At 44.9% G+C, this 24839-nt stretch overlaps 1 protein-coding gene across 1 annotated transcript in view; it reads right to left on the reverse strand.

The window, feature by feature from the left end:
• The window catches only part of LOC138250112 (protein-lysine methyltransferase METTL21E-like), a 194715-nt gene that overhangs the window by 77917 nt on the left and 91959 nt on the right, over nucleotides 1-24839 (reverse strand). Inside the window, exon 4 of the mRNA XM_069204558.1 lies at nucleotides 17485-17602. Within this exon, the coding sequence (XP_069060659.1) occupies nucleotides 17485-17602 (118 nt within the window). The remainder of the gene's footprint in view (nucleotides 1-17484; nucleotides 17603-24839) is intronic.

Below are 24839 nucleotides of genomic sequence, written 5' to 3' on the forward strand. Positions count from 1 at the left end.
TGTGTGGTATATTTTTGTGGTCCTATATTATGTTATTGTATGATTTATTGCACAAATACTTTACACATTGCCTTCTAAGTTAAGCCTGACTGCTCAGTGCTAAGCTACCAGAGGGTGGGCACAGGATAATTTGGATTGTGTGTGACTTACCCTGACTAGTGTGGGGGTCCTTGCTTGGACAGGGGGTAACCTGACTGCCAACCAAAGACCCCATTTCTAACAATACCGAAATGTTAATAGAGATGATGGGCCTTATTCTCAATCATAATTTTTTTCTTTTTAATAACAAATGGTATAGACAAAAACAGGGAGTGGCGATGGGATTGAGATTCTCTCCCTCATACGCTAACTTATTCATGGATTGGTTTGAAGAGAGTTGGATTTGGGGACAAGGAGCGGCAGAGTGGCACATATACATCCTTTACTGGGGAAGATACATAGATGATTGCTTTATGATTTGGACAGGTAGTCTGGAAAACCTGAAGAAATTTTGCGATTTTTTGAACAGTAATGTGTTGAATATCAAATTTACTTATCAATATAGTTTGACGCATATAGAATTCCTAGATGTAGAACTCTATATAGAGATTAATAAGACAGAGAGTAAACTATATCGGAAACCAACATCCTGTAATTCAATACTGCATGCCACGAGTGCACAGCTGATATGCCAGATAGAAGCTATACATTTTGGAGAAATGATAAGAGTGAGACGGAACTGCAGTAGAGATAAGGACTTTGTTCAATGTATACAAGACATGGGAAGACACTTTATACTGAGAGGATACAAGGTAGAGCATGTGAAGAAGTCATTGAGTAAGGCAATTCGGATACCTCAACAACAAACCTTAGGAATAAAGACTAGGATTAAAGACAGAGAGGAGAAAATTAGAATAATGTTGGACTATACAGAAAACTCTGCCTTACCAATGAAAAGTATGAGAAGCACTGGGATATTCTACTACAAAATCAGATAGTAAGGAATTATATTAGGTTAAAACCAAAGGCATCGTATCGTAAAGGGAAAACGTTGAATAATATTCTATGTCCCAGTTATCGTATCAGAAGAATGGAAACGAATTGGTTAGACACCCATACTAAAGGTTTCTATAAATGTGGAAGTTGCGGAATGTGTAAATGGACATGGGAAGCGGAAAAAATACTTTTATGGCTTTGGAGAGAACAAATATACGATTCAGGCATACATGAATTGTAACACAGTATATGTAATATATATGTTGGTTTGCAAGTGTGAACGAATATATGTAGGTAGTACCATCGTCCTCTTAGAATTAGAATCGCAGAACACTGGAGGGCTATTAGACAAGAAGACGACCAGTATCCTATTGCATTTCATATGACAACGTGTACTGCACAAAATGTACATAAGGAATTTTTTTTTTTTGGTTTTGAACATGTAGGGATGATACCCCGAGGGGATAATAGAGAGTTAGCACTGAGGAGAAAAGAATCTATTTGGATTATAAATTTGAGAGCAGTGGAATGTGGATTGAACTCAGATTACGAACTTGAGTATTTCTTGGGTGAGAGATGAAAGGAGAGTTTTAGATATGAATATAGTAGTTTAACTACAACAAATATATTTATGTATTTCAATAACTAAGCAATGTACCTAAGAGTAAAATGTTAATGTATGATATTAATACACATGATAAGATATATGTAAGGATTAATCAGAAAAATAACATAAAGTGCATTTCGTTGTGGAATCCGTGTGGTGCAGTTAACACTAGGAAGCTTAGAAATATACATTGAGGGGTTTATCATAATGGTGATACTATTATATAATAACAATAGGACAAAATATGACCCTTGATTTGTGCTACTGAAAGCAGGATGTAACACAATAATGCTTCATCCATAAATATAGAGAAGATTAGATCCAGTAACCAAGGTACACATGAGTCGCACTTATGCCTTCAATATGTAAAAGATATGGAATTTACATACTATCCGGCATTGAGGAGTCGCTTAGGGGCAATTCAATATTAAAAATCACTACAGTATGGTATTAGCTATTGAAAGGAAGTTACAATAACTATATGATATTGGTTTACGTAGTAGTATATTAACACTTCCTGTCCTATTTCTATTTTTAGTAATAGTGGTTTCACGAATAAAAAAATTAATAACGGACTCTGAGAGTTTACACACTCGTGTTGATATAACAACATAGTCTTATTTCTATCTCTATATATAGAAAGGGAATATATTTAAACGACGAAACTGAAAACGGACTCTGTTTGGGAGCCATATAGCGTACTTGCGGTCCAAATGGTAACACACCATAAAATACAGATGAGTGAGAGAGTTACGAGTAACCAAGATTAGGAGTGCTAAAGTTGATAAGTTATCCCGCGAGGGATATACGCTGGTAATAACTGAGTGCATATTTATATTTAGGATAAACTTTGACTTCTTGGACTGGAAGCCTCCATAATATATACGAGGGGGGCGTGGCTAAGATGGCGGCGTGATCTGACGCCAGATCCCGAGCTCCGCCGCTCGGGCCTTCCCCCGGAAGTTTAGTGGGCCTGGCTCCCCTGGCGTCTGACGCGCAGGTAGGCGCCCCGCACACAGTGCCCGGGGCCTGTTGAGAGCCCGGTGGCCTGGCGGAGTGCCCGGCTGGCGGGGTGCCTGGGCCTCGGCCGGGTGCTGCACGCGGGCCGGCCGGCGCTTGGGCCGCACGGCCGCAGAGGGAGGAAGAGAGGAGACCGCAGGCCCGGAGTGACTCGGTCCCCGGGCACCTCAGGGAGGTCGGTGGCACTGATCATGCCGCGAAGGATAGGGCCTGAGTGCTGGGACGCCCAAGAGTGACTGCGGCGCGCAAGGCGGCCTAGTCCCCGGGGCACGGATGGGCACCGCAGCGAGCTGGACGGAGGCGGATTGCGGGGCTGGGGCCTCTCGTGGCCCAGGCGTAGCCAGAGGTCGGGCCCCCGCCTGAAGAGAGGTCCGGTGGCCGAGGGGCTCAGAGTGGTCATTTCCTGGGCTGCACGGTGGTCAGACGGGGCGCCCCCTGGGCCTGATGAAGGCAGGACGGTCCTGGTTGTGCCAGCCTTGTGAGAAGCAGGACAGGCCGAGTTTGGAGGTGCAGAAGCAGGGAGGTCAGTTACATCTTCCTTATCTGGTGGGCTCCTGGGCCCGTGTCAGGGAGTCCTGGTGCAGCTGGGACCCCGGAGAGGACGACACCTGAGGGGCAGTATGAGGGCCGTGGTAGGTTCTGGTTCCCCTGCAGTCGGCAGTGGTGCATAGTCGTGATGGCGTCTTCTAAGCCCAGGAGGGACCAGTCGGTGAGGCAGATGCTCACCCGGTCTCATCAGCCGCAAACGCAAACCGATGGAGGGGTCGGCCTCGCCGAGGGGTCCAGATGACCGAAGTGAGTGCGAGGATGATGGGGGAGCATCGGTCACAAAAGGTTTCCTCACCTCCTTATTTGACTCCCTCAGAATGGATTTGCAGGAACTGCGAAGAGACATTTCCCAGGAGCTGAAGGATCTACGAGCTGACATCTCCTCGTTGGGGGAAAGGGTGTCAAGTATGGAGGACAATGAGATTACCCGGGGCGAGGAGATCGAGCAATTGCAACAGGTAATTTTGCAGCTTCCGGAGCAGCAGGAACTCCTCCAGATGGCGTCTGAGGACCTGGAAAATCGCTCGAGAAGACATAATATTCGGATCCGGGGAGCTCCAACTGGGGCGGAGGGTGGAGATATTAGAGAGTTTGTCCTGGTGCTGTTCCGCTCCATCCTAGGTCTGGAGGACTCCCAGGATATTATCCTGGATAGGGCCCACAGGGTGGGTCGTCTGGGAGGAGACAATGCGCGGCCTCCAGATATCTTGGTCTGCCTGCATAACTTTATGACAAAAGAAAACATTCTGCAGAAAACACGCAACCTCCCTCAGGTACAGTTTAGAGGACACACGTTGCAGCTGTTTCAGGACCTCTCGGTGCGGACATTGCAGAGCAGAAGAGAATTCCAGCCCATCACGGAGCACCTTCGAGCACATGCTACCTCCTGCACATGGAGTCATCCTTTTCGCCTTGTGTTCCGCTGGGAGGAACAGCTGCACCAGGTGAAGTCGTTGCAGGAGGCGCGGCGGATTCTAGGTCTGGAGGAGTCTGAGCGGAGCCCTGAACCGCGTGGGGACGTTGCTCCCGAGAAGCAAAGAGAAGAGAAGGAGGAGCCCAGGACCGTCCACGACCGATCAGGCTCTGGAGAGACAGTCTGTGTTGAACAGTTTGGTAGCGGGGCTGAGTGCCTAGATGTACATTACTGCCGGGGGCTGCTGCTTAGGTCTGGGGCTGCTTGAAAATGATGTATGGCGCTGGGGCGGGGTCCGGGTGGGCGGGTCGCTGGGTGTTGTGAGTCAACCTGCGAGGTACGGACGTCCCCTATCTGGACTTACTTATTCTGGACTATTAACTGAAAGTCTGTGTGAGTTAGATGTTCACTTGTTATGTTTTATGTTTTTATGTTGTGGTGCTTCCTCTGAAATGCTTGAGTGCCCTGAAACAATGGATGTGTCTTGGCGTGTGGGTCCCCCATCGTGTAGTGCGCAGGCGGCCCTTGGGTGCCTTCAGAGGCATGGGATTAACTTTTAGCCAGTTATGTTGTTTAAGTGTTTGATTCTTAATGTTAGGGGGCTTAATAGCCCTGTCAAGCGGCTGGCTGTTCTTTCTGCTCTTGAACGCTCTGAGAGTCACATATGTCTGTTGCAGGAGACGCATTTGCTGCCCTTGGACACTCATCGCATGCAATCTAGATGGTTCCCCAGGCAGTTCTGGTCTTCTGCTCCCACGAAGCATGCTGGGGTCGGGATTTTGATTGCTAGGACTTTTCCTGGGGAGGTAATTGCGAAGGTACATGAGGTGAAAGGCAGGTACCTGGCCCTTAGACTTCGCATAGAGTCTTTTCATTTCACAATTGCTACTTTATATGCTCCCAATGAGAGGCAGGAAGCATTTATGAGACAGGCAATATCTCCCATGCTAGCCTCACCGGATAGAGCACTGCTGGTAGGAGGGGACTTCAATCTGGTTATGGACAATGAGTTGGACCGTTCCGGTCATCGAGTTGGACAGACGGGGGCTTTGACTTCGGCGGGAAGGCAGTGGCTGGTGGACTGTGACTTGGAGGACATCTGGAGGAGGGTGCATCCCACATTGCGAGATTATTCATTTTATTCGGCGTCCTCTAAGACGTATACACGCATAGATTTTTTCTTGACCTCCTCGGAGTTCGTCTCCTGAGTTAAGGAGTGTACGATCGAGCCTCGGGCCTTGTCGGATCATGCTCCGGTCACTCTGGTGGTCCATATGGAAGGGGGGCCTGGAAGAGTTTCTAGTTGGCGTTTTAGGGATGATATTTTGTAGTCTAAGTCAGGGGAAGAGTCGTTGCGCTGAGCTATCCTTGATTACCTGGGACATAATGATGACGGACAGACTGGTGTGGGGGTGCTCTGGGAGGCACTGAAGGCTGTAGTCCGGGGGGAAGTGATGTCGCTTTCGGCTGAGGAGAATAAATCTCGGAGAGAGCTCAGGGTGGTCTTGCAGCAGAAGGTTTCGGCCCTGGAGCAGGCTCATAAACGCATGGGTGCCCACAGGGTTTCGAGAGAACTAGAGAGGGCGCGACTGCAGATGAAGAGGCTTGATTGGGACCGGGCGGAGTATGCGATGGCTCGGCTTAAACACAAATATTACGTGGGGGGGGGGGGGTCGATGTGGGTAACTGCTTGCCCATAAGCTGAGGGCCCAACGAGCGGCCGCTGCTGTAAAGATGGTGTGTTCCCCCTCAGGGGAGGAGGTCAGGACAGACCAGCAGATAGCAGAGGTGTTCGCAGATTTTTATAGCAACTTATACGCTGCTGAGGCGGGGGGCAGAGCCGTCCTCCTATTTATCAGACTGTAACACTGCACAGCTGCGTGAGCAAGATGCTGAGTCGCATGACAAGTCTATTCGAATAGAGGATGTGATTGCGGCGATTTCGCGCCTTTCTGTCGGTAAGGCAACGGGCCCGGATGGTTTCACAGCGCTATTCTATAAAACATTTTGTATAGAGCTGGCCCACTACTAGTCAGGCTCTTTAACTCCTTTTTGGCCTCCGGGACTTTAACATCTAGTATGATGGAAGCGACAATTACAGTCATCCATAAGGTGGGGAAGGACCCCGAGGAATGTAGCTCGTATCGGCCCATCTCGCTTTTAAATATTGATGAGAAACTTTTTACGGGCATTCTGGCGCAGCGTCTCAATCTTTTGATGCCCGGGCTTATCGACCCGGATCAGTTGGGCTTTATCCCCCATAGACTGTGTGGAGACAACACGAAGAGGCTCTTACATCTGGTGGATAAAACTAATAGGTCCGGTAGGGAGACTCTTCTCCTCTCCATAGATGCGGAGAAAGCCTTCGACCGAGTGCATTGGCCCTACCTTCTTCGGGTGCTGGAGAACTTCAGTTTTGGCCCGGCATTCCGGACCTGGATTCAATGTATTTATAGTGATCCAAGAGCAGCAGTCCGTGTGAACGTGACGTCGTCCTTCCCTCTCCGGATTGGGAGGGGAACGAGGCAGGGGTGCCCGCTCTCTCCGCTCTTATTTGCGCTGTATATGGAGAACTTTGCTCAACGGCTCCGGGATGTTGCCCAGATCCTTGGCGTTCGCTTCGGAGGAGACCACCATCTTATTAGTCTATACGCCGAAGACGTGACCCTTACGCTGGCGGACCCCATGGTATCCTTGCCGGCACTTATGCAAGCTATTAACGAGTTCAGCAGGGTGTCAGGGTTCAAAGTTAACATGCAGAAATCTCAAGTCCTAGGCCTGTCAATTGCGCCGGAGCACGAGCAAGCCCTGCGGGCGCGATATCCCTTTATATGGTCCTCTTCACATGCGCCTTATTTGGGGATTGCCCTGGCCGCTTCAGTGGCTAGAACCTGTAGCATGAATTATGCCTCCCTATCTAGAGAGATATTGAATGATTTGGAGAAGTGGAATAAGTAAGGCCTCTCCTGGTTTGGAAGTGTTTCTGCGATCAAGATGTCTGTTTTGCCTCACATTCTCTACTTCTTTCAGACTCTTCCCCCTGACCCCTCCGCCGCGTACTATTGGGACACTTCAGTCAGCGATTTTGAAATTCATATGGGGGGTGTAACAGTATCGGCACGTAGGAATCACATATGAACCGGCTGTGCTATATACAAGGTGTTTATTTTAGATTGTGTGGGTTAGAGTCCGAGTAGGGTTTAAGTCTTCCTTCTACTGGCTTGGTTATGGAGGGTTTCAATATTGAAGTATGTTCTTCACTCTTCTCCTTTGCCTCCTCGTCTCACAGGTTCCCTGGGAAGCGTATGTGGAGAGAAAAAGAAGAACAGAGGTAAGTGTTCAGGATTTGATACTCAGGGTTTTTGTTATTCTCTTTTCTGTCTCCTTTCTCGCTGTCCTCCTTTTCTTCCTGGTACTCGTTCTCGGTTCTATCTCTTTTTTACTAAGATTCTTCCTAGGGCTATTCTTCTCTCTCTTTCTTCCTTTCCTTTTCCTACTTATCAGTCTATTCGTCTCCTTTAATCCTGTGTGGCCGGTAAGACCCTGTGCGCGGTGCCTTGGAGTTATCTCTATACTTGGTGCTGGACATTTAGTGCGTTTAAGTGGTAGTGCCCTTTTTTTTTATCCCCCCCCCCTTTCATTACCCTTTCTTTTGTACTTCTTCTCACACTCCCCCCTCTCCCCCCTCAGGGCAGTGCCCTCACACACCTGGTACTGCCACGCTTCTCCGGAAGCGTGGCAGGGTGTAGCGTTCCGTCTTCCCGGATTCCTGCTGTTAGGGTTCCCGTCGGAGGTCTCTGGTCCTCTCGCTGGGATGAACACATTTCCCCGTCTCTGGGCTCCTCTCGTGTCTCCGTCTTCCTTCGTCCTCTTCCTCGTTATCCTCGCCGTCTGCTTCCTTCTCACCGGTTCCGTCTCCTCCGACCCCCGCTCGTTCAGTTCCTGGGATATTTGACCTCCCGGCGTCCCGCAGCCACAGTCCCTTCAGGCAATCACAGGAAGGGAGGCCGGGAAGGTCCAGAGTAATACCAGCAGCGCCAGCACCACTCAGTTCCATGTGCGGGTGATCCATAGTTAGCCCGTCACAGGGGGGTAAACCGGCCCCGGGGTGTGTTTTATCGACCTAAGGACGGACGTGGCCTCGCGGTCCCATGTCTACTGAGATATTTCCAGGCGGCTCAGCTCCGCTTCTTAGTGGAGTGGAGTCGGCTGCTTTCAGAAAAGCATTGGCGTTTCATGGATCAGGCAGTTGCGGGGTCCCATATCTGGAGGGAACCGTGGCTTCGGCGTAGACATAGAGCGCAGGGACTTTACTCTTCACCGGTTACGGGTGCGACGCTCAGGGTATGGGATGCAGTGGCGGTGCAGAAGGGTCTGACGTCCTTTCCCACCCCGAAGTCCCCGATTTGTGGGAATCCTGACTTTGTTCCGGGGCTGCAGGTGGAGAGTTTTAGGCGCTGGCTCAAGGGGGCTGCAAAAGGGTTGGCTGTCTATTTGATGAGAATGGGATTGGGGACTTTGACCGGTTCAGGGAGGCGTATGGGCTGGGTGAGGCAGATAGGATGATGTACTATCAAGTCCGACACTGGGCTCTTAGACCAGAGATTAGGCCATTGGTATCTAGGCCCTTAACCCCGTTCGAGAAATGGATTATGGGAAAGAAGGATGACAAACGGATAATCTCGGAATTGTACAGGCTCCTCCAAGTGGAGGCTCACCCCATCAAATCCAAGGGACAGAGATGTTGGGAGGCGGAGCTGGGGAGGGAGTTATCAGAAGAGGAGTGGGAGAGTGTTTTCTGATCGCATCATACAGTGTATCATGCGTCGGGCGGAAACGGCCTACAAGTTAGCTACGTATTTGTATTACACCCCGGCTAGGGTACACGCATGGGACCCTGCCAAGTCTGATCTCTGATGGAGGGGCTGTGGCAGAACGTGTACACTTACTCACCTTCTATGGCACTGCCCCGAGTTACACAGGTTTTGGAAAAGGGTCTTGGACGATGTCGACAGGGTGTTCGTGACAGAGATTCCTAGGTTTTCCTCATATGTCCTACTGGGCTTGCCTAACCCCCTCACCTTTCCTCTTCGTTCTCGAAGAGGCCGACAGATGGCGTTGGCCCTTAATGCTGCTTTGCAGGTCATTTTGGCTCATTGGGGTATGGATAGGATCCCAACGCACGCCTCCTGGCTCCACAGGCTCTGGTTCATTTTGGCAATGGAGAAACTGTCTTTGGTTGCGGCTCAGAGGGTGGAAGAGATGAGGGACATCTGGAAACCGTTCATACAGATCCTCTCCACGGAATTTAATGAACTGACTTGCCCTGTCTACCTGAGGGTGTTGAGGTTGTTTGAGGACGCTGGATGATGAGGGTCCGCTGGGGTGGCAGGGGGCCGCGCGCCGAGGGGTTCAGGAGAATCGGCAGTGGGTGGGGGGCAGAACGGGCGGTGCTGGTGGGCGTGATGAGGGGAAGCACAGTTATGTTAATGTTTTATGTTGAATGTATTCTTTTTATATCGGGCATCCTGTGTATAATCTGGCAGATTTCATTAGATGTGAGGACGTAGCCTGTCGAGAATGGGGCTCCGAGACATGGACCTGTGTCTCACTGTGTCGATGTGACTCCTTTTATTGTTTATGTGTAACAAGTGGTTCCCCCATAGTTAGTCGGCTGCCCAACCTAGTACGCAGGCGGTGGGCATTGTGTTTGCATATAAATGTTAAATACCAATAAACAGATTTGAACCATAATATATACGAGAACACGCTTTATAGTAGAGGTGAGTGAAAGGGCTACGAGCAATGAGGAGTGGGAAAGTCGAGGGTAATTACTATCCCATGAGGGGTGCATTTGGAGTAAATACTGTCAATTTATATTTAGGATACGTTTAAACCTTTTGGATGGGAAGCCTCTTTAACAAAAACTACATTTCTAAGAACAGTAAAGTAAAAGGAGCAGATCGGTAACTACAAATAAGATACTACGGATGAAACAATATCAAATGAGGAATACCGGAGAGGAAAGGTAACAACTAAAGATAGGTAGAGGGGTTGGTTGTACAACACGTATTCTACACAAATAATTTTAGTGGAGCCCCGAATTTGGGGTTGTAAGTTCATGTGTAAACGCATGCAGCCTACACTAGGGTGTGATAGCACAAACACATGATGTGTAGTTTTGATAAGATAAAGATGAGATCGAAATATCACATGTGGTAGAACTAACAGGGGACCCAGGTGGCAATAAAAAATGAAATAGTTAAATGCTTGGTCTCCACCCAATGTACATTTAGGTGGTCATAATCCGCCAGGGCAGCGCGGCAAGCAGCGCTGCCCTGGGGATTATGACATCCCTACCGCCACCCTGTTTCTGGCGGTTTGCACCGCCAGGAAGAGACTGGCGGTAAGGGGTGTCCTGGGGCCCCTGGGGGCCCCTGCACTGCCCATGCCACTGGCATGGGCAGTGCAGGGGCCCCCTTTCAGGGCCCCGGCCAGCTTTTTACTGTCTGCATAGCAGACAGTGAAAAGCGCGACGGGTGCAACTGCACCCGTCGCACGGCCGCAACACCGCCGGCTCCATTAGGAGCTGGCTCCTATGTTGCGGCCTCATCCCCGCTGGGCCGGCGGGAATGTCATAATGGGGGATACGCGAGTGCGGCCGCATTGGCGGCCGCACGGCGGTTACCGCCTGGCAGGCGGCGGTAGCCGCCCGCCAAGGTCGTAATGACCCCCTTAGTGACTAATTTTACTGCACAAGATTGGTTGGTGGCACATAGCAATAATTATTTTGGACATTGTAATAAAGAATATACATTATGTAGTGTTTACAGCCGTAATAAGCCCTGAGGAAGTCGTGGGGCACCACACCCCAGATGAAACACGCGTTGGCTTGGCTGGACTGATACCACCAATAAGAAGGAGTAAAGAAGAAACTTTGGATTCTGTTGGGACTGAGTCTATTGTATCGAGAATATATTGCAGAAGACATGTGCTTAGATTATATATATGCTAAAGAGGTAGTTAATCATACTGAAAGCTCATTGATGTACAAACAGCAAATAAAGGTGGAAGGGTGCAACACTTCCTGACTCTGAAAAGTCCACATTTGTAGGAGTGAGAACATCCTTTCACAGGACATAGTGGGCCCGCTTGATGAGAAATACTTCTAGATCACCACCATCTGCACATTTACACCTTAGTATAGGTCTAGGTTTCCAAATTTTGGGAATTGTCATGCATCCCCAGTAATATGCCAAGAAAGCTATGCATATTGCAGCTTTCCGGGAACACTAATGAGAAGGTATATAAATATATATAAATAGATCTATCTTTGCCACAGCTTAGGTTTATGGCTTTAAACAACATTGGGAATTTACATAAATGTGTTTTATATTACTTAAATGTAATTGAAGCCTGATTTAGAAAACTAATGTGACACCTACAGAAACTTAACAAAATATACAAGTCAACAGTCACAAAAGCTAAAAATGTACTATTCAGACAGAATTCAAAATGCTAAATGTGCAAATAAAGAATTTTATAAAATTCTCACCAAATTTTTTCAATCTAAATGCACAGAAGGAACTCATCCTATTTCTCAGGCATGCCTGATAAAATGCCAAATCATTACACAATCAAAACAGACATGTTAGACTTCAATATAAAACAAATGAAAACCACTAATATCAACCCATTTTCAAAAATCCCCTTGAAGAGTAGACAAACCCAGCAATTGCATTCCTTCAAATATCCAAAAGTGAATTTATGGATCTGTTTAAAGCAAGAAGGCCAGCCGGCTAACCCTTCTGACCCTTGTCCACCACTAATCTTCATAAATATTATTTTCACTACCTCAGCTGCCACCCCAGTAAGAAAAACCATCAATAATTCATTTCATTTCATTTATCGACATTCATTGAAGATAACTCCATACTTTAAGACTAACAAACAGGATTCCGCCTAGGAAGAGGTACAGACTCTCCCCACATCGCTATCTGGGATGACTCTAAAAGCACAGTAGACCAGAACGGAGTCGCTATACCACTTCTCTTGGACCTCTTATCTGCCTTTGACACAGCTCGCCATAACACTCTATTACAAAGCTTCTATAAAGCTGGCATAGAGAGGGCTGCTCTCGACTGTGCCACATCCCACAATCAAAACAGAACAAATGTCATCTATACGCCCCCTTTCTTATCCAAACCATCTCACCCATGCTTTTCATGCTTACATTAAGTCACTACCAGCAATGATCAATTCATTTCAGCTCACATGTTATAACAATGCAGATGGCACACAAATACCCTTTAAACTGGAAAGCCCCAGAGACATTGGAAACTCAAAAATCCTCAGTTGCCTCAGAGCCATTGATCAGTGGAAGACATGGAGCTGTCTCAAAATGAATGATTCCAAAATGTAAATACTCACCTGTGACAATTGGAAAAATTATGACCCACTCTGCATCTGGCCTGACAACCTGGGACCGCCTCCCAAAGTATCTAAGGAAGTAAGAAACCTTGGAATTACCATGGACTCCAGGTTATCAGTTAATGCCAAAGTGGGCAAATTAGCAAGATCAAGCATCATTACAATGAAGACTTTTCAACGCATCTTCCCCCACCTGGGATTTCCACACAAGGTCCAGGCTACTATCTCTTACACTGTCTAAACTTGATTACGCCAATGGCCTCTGCCACAGATCATCTTTATCAACTTTGAAAAGGCAACAACAGATTCAGAACTGTGCTACCAGACTAATCTTACATATAAAGCCATAAGACCACACGTCCCCTGCCTTGAATAACCTACATTGGTAACCTACATTGGATCCACCTTCAAGCTGCTTTGTATCGCTCACAAAGCAATACATGGAACAGGACCGCTTTTCATCAGGAATAAAATCACCAAATACATTCAACAAGGCAACCTCCGCTCCAGATTGACAATTGCCAAAATCTCACTATAGAAAAAAAAAAACATAGATGGTACATCTTTCTCTGTTGAAGCAGTCAAACTATAGAATTAATTCCCCCCAAACATAAGAATCGTGGATAACTATCTTATCTTTAGAAGACTACTCAACAGTTGGTTCTTTCCTACATAACCACCATACTCAAATACTAATGTACAGCATACCCTTATGCATATAAACATTTATAATTTCATTATATGTATATATCTAGATATGTGTATTTCTATGTACAAACATGTATATAATTATGTTTTTTTAACATGAATAGATATTCTTTAGATCTGCTGAACTAATTTTAACTAATGTATATATTAATTATGGTTAAATATATATATATATATATATATAGTTATAGTTAGGACCATGTTTCCATAGGAAAAGCATTTTTGGACTTGCCTATATCTTTTGCACCGTTTGACGAATCTTCACAACATTTTCCAAAAAAGGTGTGCTAATGAGGCTTGTTGCACACAGAAAGTTTTGAAGTGATCCATCATGCAGGGGCAGAGAAAAAGGGGTATCAAAAAAGTTGTGTTTCCCATGTTAATTCCCTTTGGTCCTTTAGACATGTCTACAGCCTTAACTGCTGGACAGAATTATACCACATTTGGCAAAAAGCTAGCATTCGGTACGCAGATTATGCTTTCACTTATTTGGTGTAAATCCATCCAGCAGTTTTGGCGATTTTAAAGGGAAAATAAATTTGTATATCTCTAGCTGTGACGAATTTGCAACTAATAATGAACTTGTGCATGGAAATGCAGAGCTCTGATTGGCTGCCAGCACATCAACCAGGAAGTGTTGGCAGTCATCTTGGGACTCGACTTCAGCCGAGTCCCAACAAAAAATGCAAAAAAAATGAAAAGAGTCACCCTGAACCCTTAGCTCTGGTGTTGGGGGTCCCAGAAAGCCTCCTCCAGAGCAACAAAAAAAACTTTTAAAAGAAAATGTTTACCGCAAATTTGCACAGTTGTTGTCAATTCACAGTAATATTGTTTTTTTAAAACAAGCGCAGTCTCATGCTTTGTATTTTTATAAGCTCCTGTGTGGGCCAGGACTAGGGGGCATGGAAAATATAAGAAGGGATGCACTCAGGGCTTATATTTACCCCGGGGATTGCCACTTCCTCGGGGCTTTGTACATATTGCATGCGGGGGGACACGCAGCCCACTCACACCCTGGGGACCACAACCTTTCCAGGGCTGAACAGTAAAATCATGCGGGGGTCATGCACCCCCCCCCCCCACAGCACCGGGGACTGCCACATCCCCAGGGCTTTGTTCATGCAACATGGAGAGGGGGCCATGCAGTCCCCCACACCTCAGGGATCGCCACCTCCTCAGGGCTCAACAGAAGAATCATGCACATGCGCTGTGTGGCTCCCTCGCAGACCTGGGGACTGCCATCTCCCTGGGGAACTTTTGAAAATAGAATGCAGGGGGCTGCGTGTCCTCCCTCCCGACAGCCCCAGGGACTACCACCTCCCCAGGGCTTTGCCTATATAACATGCATGGAGGCCATGCGCCTCCCCCCTCAAACCCTGGGGAACACCACCTCCCTGGATGCTTGTTTGAGGGGGGCCCCCTTCGTGGAGCCAATGCTGGCCCTGGGAACCGCCACCCCTAAGGGCTGACTACTGCTATGTCCTGGGGTGTCCCACCTCCAGGACATAGCTGTTGCTTTTGCTTGGTGGGAGCTTGCAGCTCCCACCAATCAAAAGCAAACATAGTCCGCTTTCTGACAGCAAGAGCTGTCAAACATTGCTCCCATAGTAGGATGGAAGTGAGGGAGAGATTGTCATTGCAAAGGTCTCTCCATTCAATGATTTCAGAGAGTACGGCTGGCAAGATGTTTGGAACAAATGTTATAGTTACTTTTGGATGCGGAGTGGACCAGAGTCACTTTTGGCCTAATAGTCACGGTCTTTTGCTATCACTCAGGAGGCTGAAAGTTCAAATCCTAATATCGCTTGGCAGTGTGTTTTTTTATTTACTGGCATTTTGACTGTTAAACCTTCCTAGTGATGGAGCATTCACATTTCTTTCCAATCACATGCATGGGTTTGACTGTCATAGGTATGTCTGGAAGCATCACAGTAAGGAGGCCTAAAAGTTACAGTCACAGATCCTTTCACTAAACGTTGAGGGTTCTACTTCAGGTGTGTCTGTGGTTGTTTTCCTTCTTTAATTTCTTTTGAACTTCAGAAGTTTAAGGTTCATACTGAAAGGTGACTTCACTCTTTCTAATTGACAAATAAATGTTTCTTTTCAATTTGTCCAGAAATGTCTCATTCTACGTATATGATCCATTGAAGCCTAAAAAACTCTCTATGACTCTCCCGCTCACACTCTTTCTCTCTCTCTCCTTCAATTTCTTTATCCCACTCACACACCAACTCAGACCCTTACGCACCCACTTACAGGCCCACTTAGATACTCACGCACCCACTCACCGACCCACTCAGACCCTAGTGCACTCACTCACATCCCCACTCAGACCCTCACGCACCCACTCACAGACTCACTCAGACTCACAAACCCACCCACAGACCCACTGAACCCCTCATGCACCCACTCACAGACCTGCGCAAACACTGACACACCCACTAAGACACTGATGCATGCACACTCACACCCAGACAGAGACTCTCACACCTTCTCACACCTATTCTCACACCCAGAGAGAAGAGGCATGCTGCGGCTAACTCCCACCACGCACGGCCAAAGGACTATGCACAGTGTGGGAGTGGGTGTTTAGGGGAGTTGGCCGCAGGGTCTGGCTGCAGGCCAGGCCTTGCGGACAACCCCGGTTGTGCATGGAGAAGGCCGTGCATGGCGCAAGGTTGGGTGCTTATAGAGGTTGGTCCTGCGGCCCACTACTGCCTTGCATGGCCAAAGGATGTGCGCGTCGGTAGTTGGAATAACATATACTAATGAAAATTACTATATATTAAAAAAACATAGGAATTCTCAGAAAAAAACAACGGTTACAGGGACCTTATAGTTAGGAAATAGAATTAAAAACTCCCATAGAAATTCACCTAGAAAACACTGGTTACAGGGATGTTATAGTTAGACTCACATTTTAAAAGTACAAAATCACAGAAATTCATTGTTATAGTTAAAGTTCTCAAGTAACTATAACTCGTGCCCTAAGGTAACTATAACTCCTGACCTAGCCATGCCCTGCTACTTACCCTACAAATTACGACACTCATGACATCTTTGATAACATCCTTGATAATATCAATGTAATATTTGCAGTAACATTTTTAACTAAAAAACTGTGCATGGTGAGTTATAGTTACCTTAGGGCACGAGTTATAGTTACTTGAGAACTTTAACTATAACAGTTGAATTTCTATGGTTTTGTACATTTAAAATGTGAGCCTAATTATAAAGTCCCTGTAGCCTTTGGTTTTTTAAGTGAATTTCTATGTTTTTTTAATTCTAGTTTCTAATTTTTTAATTCCATTTCCTAACTATAACGTCCCTGTAACCTTTGGATTTTGTCAGTAAATATATATATATATATATATATATATATATATATATATATATATATATATAATTATGTACATTACATGTATATATGTCACTGCATAGTTTTCATATATGATATTTAAATAGATGCTTATGGGTCTCTGCTTCATTTATCTATCACAGTATGTAAATATTAGCAGAATTATTTTATCTACAAGTGCTTCACTATTGAAATATTGATAAAAATATCAAATTAAAAAACGTAGTTATAAAAATATGCAAATAAATTAGCTTGTAGTACAGCAACACTTTAAAGTCTGAGTTTATAAAATACAACTTTAAATCTTGAAATATTATCTTCCTTATACATGCATACCCTCTATATGTACCTCTTTATCTATATATTTATTACTTTACTCCTACCGTGGAAGAAAGATAGGAAAACTCAGTTGACTCTGTCCAATGCACTACTCTAGGTCTCAACCTTTACCTATCTCAATATGTCCTGCACCTACACTCCCTGACGCATCCCAAACCTCATTTTACTACTATGATCACCCAAACAACCCTCTCTAAATTCTTCTCTCATGTATCCCTCCTTTGACTAATCCCAAACCTCATTTTACCACTATGATCTCCAAATTCCAATTTTAGAGACACTTCTTTCCTCCGTCTCTCTTTTACTCATCCTCAACCTCATTTTACTGCTATGATCTCCTAAATAACACTTTCCAGACTCTTCCCTCTTTCATCCCTCCATTATATTATTCAATACAACTAACAGACTCACATGTCCATCGTTAAAATTAACTCATATTTCCTATACAAATCCACCACTAATCCTTTTTTGGGCTACTCGCAGAAAAGCGCTTCAACCCCTCATCACGGGTAACACTACTTAAATACAGTTAGAATTACAATTCTGATGGGTAAACTGGCACAGACGGCAAATCAATTAACTTACCAAGCAGGCCAGCCACAATTGACGCAAGTCCAGTTCCAGCTCCAATTTCAATTATATTTTTGTCCATTAATTTGTGTTCTTTGGCAAGCCTTTCCAGGTAATGACAAACAACTAATGCCTGTCAAAGACAGAAATGTCATGAATTTAGCACTGAAGGTTATGAATGTAACTGGCACTGCTATGTGTTGGCATCAGTAGCTACTAATTAGTAGTGTAAGTCACACACTGATTATTTGCTTTAAGGGACATGTCTCTTTCATTTACCGTTTTATTCTATTAATATAAAACCAACCACTAAAATTACTGTTTGCACAAAGGAAATAGTTTATGAATATTTGAGCTCGATATTATTTCCATTCATTATATGTTAACAGTGTTTACAATTGTAACAAAAATAACATTTGAAATGCCAAATACATTTTAAAAGGTGTCCTGTAAATTGCACAAGAATGAATGTGATTGAATACTCAAAAGCTGTAATATCAAGGTTTCTGCAAGAGGGTAAATAAGTTGTTCTTAAAAGAAGCAAGTAGATAGGCTATGATCAAATCTATTACTTCTAAGAGGTACAGTTCAGGTCCTCTTTGCTCATCTGATTGGAGACATAATCCTTGCAATCTAGTTCCACTGATCTTTTGCTTTTCATCAACCTATTTTCACCTTTCCGCTTGTATTTGTATCTACTATTCATACACTCATAAAACTTAATCAAAAGAAACAGAAGAAATTGCACAAAATATTAGAAATATTAAAGGGGTTAGTATTGCCTGGAAAGCATTTCCACGTAAATTACCTAGCCGTTTGACAACCTTACCAAAACTGTATCCTAACTCACTAAAACATGAACCTACAGTTTACCAAAAGACAGGCTCTTCAAAAGATGTAAACTTATGTGAAAAATGAGTTATAAATGTCTTGTTTGACTGAGAAACAACAACTGACCTGACCATGGAAGAAAATCAACCAGGCGGGTATGGAGAATTTCCATGATTTCATGCTTTGGATATTTCCGTTCCGACCTTGCATTGGTTAGGTAACCTGATTCCATGTGTTGGAAAATGTGTTATTGGTAAGGGCAGGTAAGTACCTACACTTAGCAATAGGCCACTAACCTCCACTTAGGTCCAGTTAGGTCTCAATAAATTAAACCCAGCTCAACCCTTGGTAGCTTGGCAACGAGTGACATCGTTTAAAGTCAGGGCTCAAATGGGAGAGTCAGCCATTTCCATGCAAGTGTGGGCTGTTTGCCGAGTCGTCAGTCGGGTCATCCTTGACTGGAGACGGTCGAAGAAGGCTCTGGTAAGGGGGTTTGGAAGATTGATGAAGACGTAGAGGAGTTTAGGCTGGATCACCATCTTGGCTATAGCTATCTTTCCTGCCAGTGACAGCAGCAGGCTGACCCATACAGGAACCTTCTCCTCAAGTCACTCAACAACGGTGCCATATTTCTCATGCCACAGCTGGTTCAAGTTAGTGCTGACCCATACGCTCAGGTATCAGATGGAAGTTCCAGCCCACTGAAAGCTGGACTCTGTTAGGAAGCAAGAGGTTACCTTTGTCAGGGGGAAGATGGCAAACCTGGACCAAGTTATGTTAATACTGATAAGCTTGACAAAGTGTAAGAACACAAGAAGCACCAGCTGGAGATTAGTACCCAGCTCTCAGATGTACAGTCACATCATCTGCATACATGGATACTATCAGTCCACATGCTGCGAAGGTCAGGCCTTGTTTAGCATGATTTTGCCACAGGCAGGCTGCAAGCAGCTCCATTACAATGGCCTATAGGATTGTGGAGAGTGGACATCACGATCTTGTGCCTCTTTTGATGGCTATAGTGAGCGAGATGATGTCATCAATGAGGAGTCTGGCCATGGGGAGTGCATAAAGGATCTTACCCATTACTGGAATGATCAGCTGATGCCCAGTCTCTGGAGCAAAGTGAATAGAAAGTGCCACTCCAGGAAATCAAATGCTTTTGTTGCGCCTAAGGACACTGCAGCCACTGGAAGCTATGGGTTTGGTTCATGAAGCAGCACGAAGAAAGTGCATAGGTTGTGTTGTGGATTGACTGGAAATGAATCCCAACTGGTCCAGCCAGACGATAGCAGGCAATAGGGGCAGAAGCTTAAAAGTGTGCAGTTTGGCAAGTATATTTTTGTCAACCTTAATCATGGAGAGAGGTCTATAGAAGTTGCAGTGATCAAACTGCTTGTGATGTTTAAGAATGGTGACTATTAAGGCCTCATTCAGAGATGGAGGTAGGCCTCCTTTGTTTCATGCATACTCATACATTACCAATAGCTGTGAGGTCAATATCTCCACATATTCCCTCTAAAACTGAACGGCTAGCTCGTCTAAGCCAGAGGCCTTGTCCCCAGACAAGCCACAAACAATTTGCACTATTGCCCTCTACTGTGATAGGGACATCCAGATATATTCTGTATGCATTGTCCAGCCACAGTAGCTGAGTTGTATCTAGGTACTCAGTGAGTCTGTCATTCTGACCAGAGGAGGAATAGAAGATAGTATAGTTGTACCTTAATTTCTGCATAATGTTGTGCATAGTCTGGGAGGTCAAACCATTGTTGGTCTCCATTTCCATGATATAGGAACTGATCGCTTTTTCTTTAGTTTACAGGAATGCCAATGTCATGCCAGCCCTGTCCCCTCGTCATATTGCCTGGTGGCAGCTTCCTTTTGGAGAAATCTGGTCTCCCGCTTAATGTCCTCCTGATGCTCCAACAGTTTCTCACGAAACTGCACCAGTAGGCACAGCTTGTTCATTTAGAAGAATGGAAGGTCTAAGTCTCATAGGTCTCAGTTCAGGTTGACAAGGCATTCCCAGAGGTCCCTGACTATGCCAGATTGTTTAGCTATACAAAATCCTCTGATACAGGTCTCAAAGGCCTCACAGAGCACCCCAGGTGATTCTACAGTGCCAGCGTTGGTTTTGAAGTATTCCAGCACACCAGTTCATATACAAGCATGGAACACAGAGTCCCGGAGGGCAGAGGGTGGCAGCCTCCATGCAAGGGCCTGGCCACATGATTCTTCCCGTACAGCTGCAGCAACATGGGCATATGATCAGATAGCATTTGTGGTGTGTTCAGCTTCAGTGACATGCTGGTCTATGTCTGGCGTGATCAGCCGGTAATCAATGGGCACAGGTACCCTCCCTCCGATGAGTGTGGCAGACCTGCCAAATATCTATGAGGTCATGTTGGTCAATCATGCAATTTAATTGTGCTACTGCCTCGGGGCGCTGCAGTCATATGGTGATTCATAAAGCTGGAGGTCAAGCACTACGTTGAAATCCCCGCCCCAGAGGACTGCAGCACGGTGATAGGTTGTAATTTTGTGCAAGATCTCTAGGAAAAATTCAGGGCTGTCTACATGTGGGATATAAAGGCAGGCTATGGTGGTTTTCTTACCTGCAAGCAATCCATGAAGGATCACGTACCTCCCCCTGTTGCACTGAGAGTTCAGTGTCCGCCACTAAAGTCCCGTCCTGATAAGCACAACAACCCAGTGTGCATAGGCTGAATAGGGAGTGCTATGTCTACTCTACGGTGCCAGAGATGCGCAAAGACTAGCTTTGCTTTTCTGGGGTCATTGAGGTCCCTCACATTCTTTGTCAGCATGGTTATGTCCATCATGGTAATAGGAGAGTGTGGTGGCCCTGTAAAGTGTGGTCCCTAAGCGTTATAGTTTGTCCCATGTCAAGTGCAGAGCAGCACGCTCCAGGAGACTGAGGTGCAGAGTGTAGTGTACCCCACTATGGTTGTGTAAGAAAATCAAAGGCAAAACATTTAGTGCCCCTCTCCTCCCTTTTCAACCACCCCAGCTCATTGAAGACCATTTCCTTTTCCAAACGTAACAAAATAACATAACAGGCACATGGGATACATCCCCTGGGTAGGGTCATGCTCAACGCACCCAGGGCGACGCATCTCTGCCTCAATTCTGCAGGGCAAACTCCTTTGATCTATCTCCCCTCTACTCCAAGCAGGGTAGTGATCAACCTCCAACTTTAATGCCTCCAGGGTCCTATGCCAGAAGCGCTGGCCACTGCAGTTTCTTCTGAAGACCAGCCACCATAATCCAGCTCAGCGGCCGATAATTGTGGAGGGGGAAAGGCGACCCACCACCAGGAAGTCCCACACCTGTCTCTCTGTAGAACCACCTGCTCAGCAGCTCTCCCACAGCCCCTGCATCTTCATCTCAACTCTGCCCATCAGGGGGAGGCATACAGGGCCAGTGTGTTGGGACCACTCCGTGCTGCAGTGCCTGACTGTTCAGCTTCCGGCTGATCGGCCACGTGGCTGGCCCGGTCAGCGATCTCCAAACTCTTCTCCAGTTGGCCTTCATCCCAGAGCCATCACTGTTTCAATGTGCCCCGTTGGGTACCCCAGGCAGCAAATAGCACCCAGGGGCCCCAAGGTGCAGGACATGTAGCGGAACAATGCCTATCACTCCATTAACAGGCTGATGTAGCTGGATGTCACACTGGACCAGCAGATCCACTTGATTAAATGACCCTCTTGCAGCCCAGCTTGCCTTGCCCCTCAAAAATATTTCATTTCTCTATTGTATTCTCTTATAGGCAATTTCTCTAAAGACCCCTCAAAATTAGTCAAGTAAGGAGAAAGAAGTACATCATTATTGAAAATAGCCATATACTCAGTGCACAAGAGAGCAGAGGAAATCAGAAGCTTCACATAGATTGATCCTACCCCAGCTGAGCTGGGACAATAAGCACACACAAAACACCTACTAACTTTCATTAGATTTACATATTCTCTAATAATTTCAGAATAAATGTTATCCTTAAATCTGGTAGCCACATTTTCTTTCTGCACCAGTACATCATGTTTTAATTAATTTCTAATAGTAGTAAACTCAACTTTAGCATGATCTGAAACATATCCTACAGGAGTAAGCACAATAACAGTCCCACTAAAACTATTAATATCTTTGTTATTAATATAATTATTGTGACTAACCCTACAGTTTTACAACATGTGCTTTATCCCATCTTCTACTTGAGGAAAAGACGTACTGTGGCAAAAATTAAAAGATCAACAAAAATGTTCTTTAAATAATAATATTTTCTTCTTTTTGTCTTATTTAATTAAATCAATAATCAAAACAAAATTCAAGACAGTTATCTCAGTTTCTTTTTCAAAAGTTCTTTTTCAACAGTTCATTTCAGTCAACTTTGTTCAACAGCAGTTTCAAAACACATTTTAACTCAAAACGTCTCTGCATTCTATTCAAGGTGGTTCTTCTACTGTTTTAAACTTAGTTTCTGATTCATCTGATTCACTCTCAAATTTGTATTGGCATTGATTCCCCAACGTATACTGTTCCATCTTCTTTTCTTCCTCTAAGACTGTTACTAGATACACACATTGAGGTGAGGCATATTTTTGATTTGGCACACTCCTTCTTCTTGATCTTTTGCCACTGGTGATTAACTTCCACTAGTTCCAGAATCTCTTTGTCTCTCAGGTTTCTCTTCTGGATCACAGTGTTTTCTTTTGCCAGTTATTTTCCTTGAAATATCTTCTTCCGCTGTGCTCTGTTTAATGTCAGTCTGTAGCAGAGTCTCTTTATTCTCCAAGGAACTTTGACTCAAATGTGAGCTTGAACCTTGAACAGCTTTGTCTGCTCTGTTCTCTGTGAACATTTTCATTCCTCTAAACTTTGTTTTTCATTGTAACTTTTCATTGTTTGGATCAGAGACTACTTCTTCTTGCTGCCGCTCATGCTTCTGTCTTTTGCTCCGTAACAGCTCTTCACTCTGATCCCTGTTTTGAAACAGTTCTTTAGGAATTTCAGGTTCTTCGTCAGAACTTCCAATAATCTGAAATTTCACCATTTAATTTTGCTTTTGCCTGTTGTCTTCACCACTATCAGGTTTTTCAAAGTTTTTACCCCCTCTGGATCCACGTTGCAAGCTTGAGCTTGGCTTTGAGCTTGACTTTGCACTAGGTTTTGCACTTGGTTTTGTTGATTTAACTCTAGTTCATCAATTGATTATTTCACAGTTTCTGACACTTTCACTCTCTTCGTTTCAGCAGCCTGGATCCACTGCAGCACTTCAGCACATTTAACCGCAGTGTTTATCGTCAAGATTATCTGGAAAGATGACCTCGCCACTGTTCCTCCAAGTAACTTTTCTTGACATGTTTTCGAACTTCAATCTAGTCTTCTGGGTTGATATTATGAAATGCACTCTCTTGTTTCTTTTGTTGCCACATTCACCTAGTTAGAGACAGATTTCACCATATCATCCAGACTTCTGCAATAATCTAGTTTGATGTAATCAGTTATTGACATTAGTGCAGCTTAAGCAAAATATGCAAGCCTTACTGCTCTTCCCATGATAAACTCATGGGGTGATAAATCATTCTTTTTGTCTGGAGTACTTCTCGTTCTCATCAAAACAAGTAGAAGGGCATCAGGCCACTTTAAACCAGTGGAAGCACAACTTTTGCCAGGTTATTCTTGAGAGTGCAGTGGGCCCTTTCCATAATTCTTGAAGATTGCAGTTGATAACAAAAGTCGGGTTGACTTCAAACGCTGTGCAGATTGTTTGCAAAATTTCGTTTCTAAAATGAGTTTAGCAATCTGTCTCAAAAAAAGTAGAAAGGCCAGGATGCAAAACTCCCTAAACCACAGTTTGGCAATGGTAAGCCTATATGATCTTCTGAAGGGCAAAGCTTCAAACTCATTTTGGAAAACAAGCAGATAATTATCAAGATGTACTTTAAACCATTACAACTTCGCATCTCAATGAAATCTCGTTAGAGTCTTGTAAATGAGCCCTCTGATTTCCCAATATGATTCATAACAAGAACTGTCATTTTCCCTTGATTATTTAAATTACATGTTATTCATCTGCTGCGAACAACCTCAACATTTCGAAATCCTGTATTTTCCCACTACTTTTTAAATATTTGTACTATGCCATTGTGTCCAGCACAAGATCGTTTGTGCCAAATACTTGCACATTGGGTACAACATTTTATCTGGTAACACATACCTTTGCTCAGCATTTACATACAAATCCTGGAAATTCCTCTTGTAGCCTAACCTCTCATTTTCTTTTCTCATCTACTGGGGCATCATCCTGTAAGTCTCTCACTTCACTCAAAGAAGCCTGTATTGAACTCATAAAGAAACAATTTTCGTTTACCGCATTTTGTACTGAATTAATTTTCAGTGAATCATTTTTACCCTCTGGTACAACGGTTTCATATCGCAATGCACAATATTTTGCCATCTGGTCAGCGTATTTATTTTCAAGTGTGATCACAACATTTACAACCTTATTAGCAACAAACATG

The sequence above is a fragment of the Pleurodeles waltl genome, chromosome 8 (assembly GCF_031143425.1).
Source record: "Pleurodeles waltl isolate 20211129_DDA chromosome 8, aPleWal1.hap1.20221129, whole genome shotgun sequence".
In the NCBI taxonomy this organism is placed as follows: domain Eukaryota; kingdom Metazoa; phylum Chordata; class Amphibia; order Caudata; family Salamandridae; genus Pleurodeles; species Pleurodeles waltl.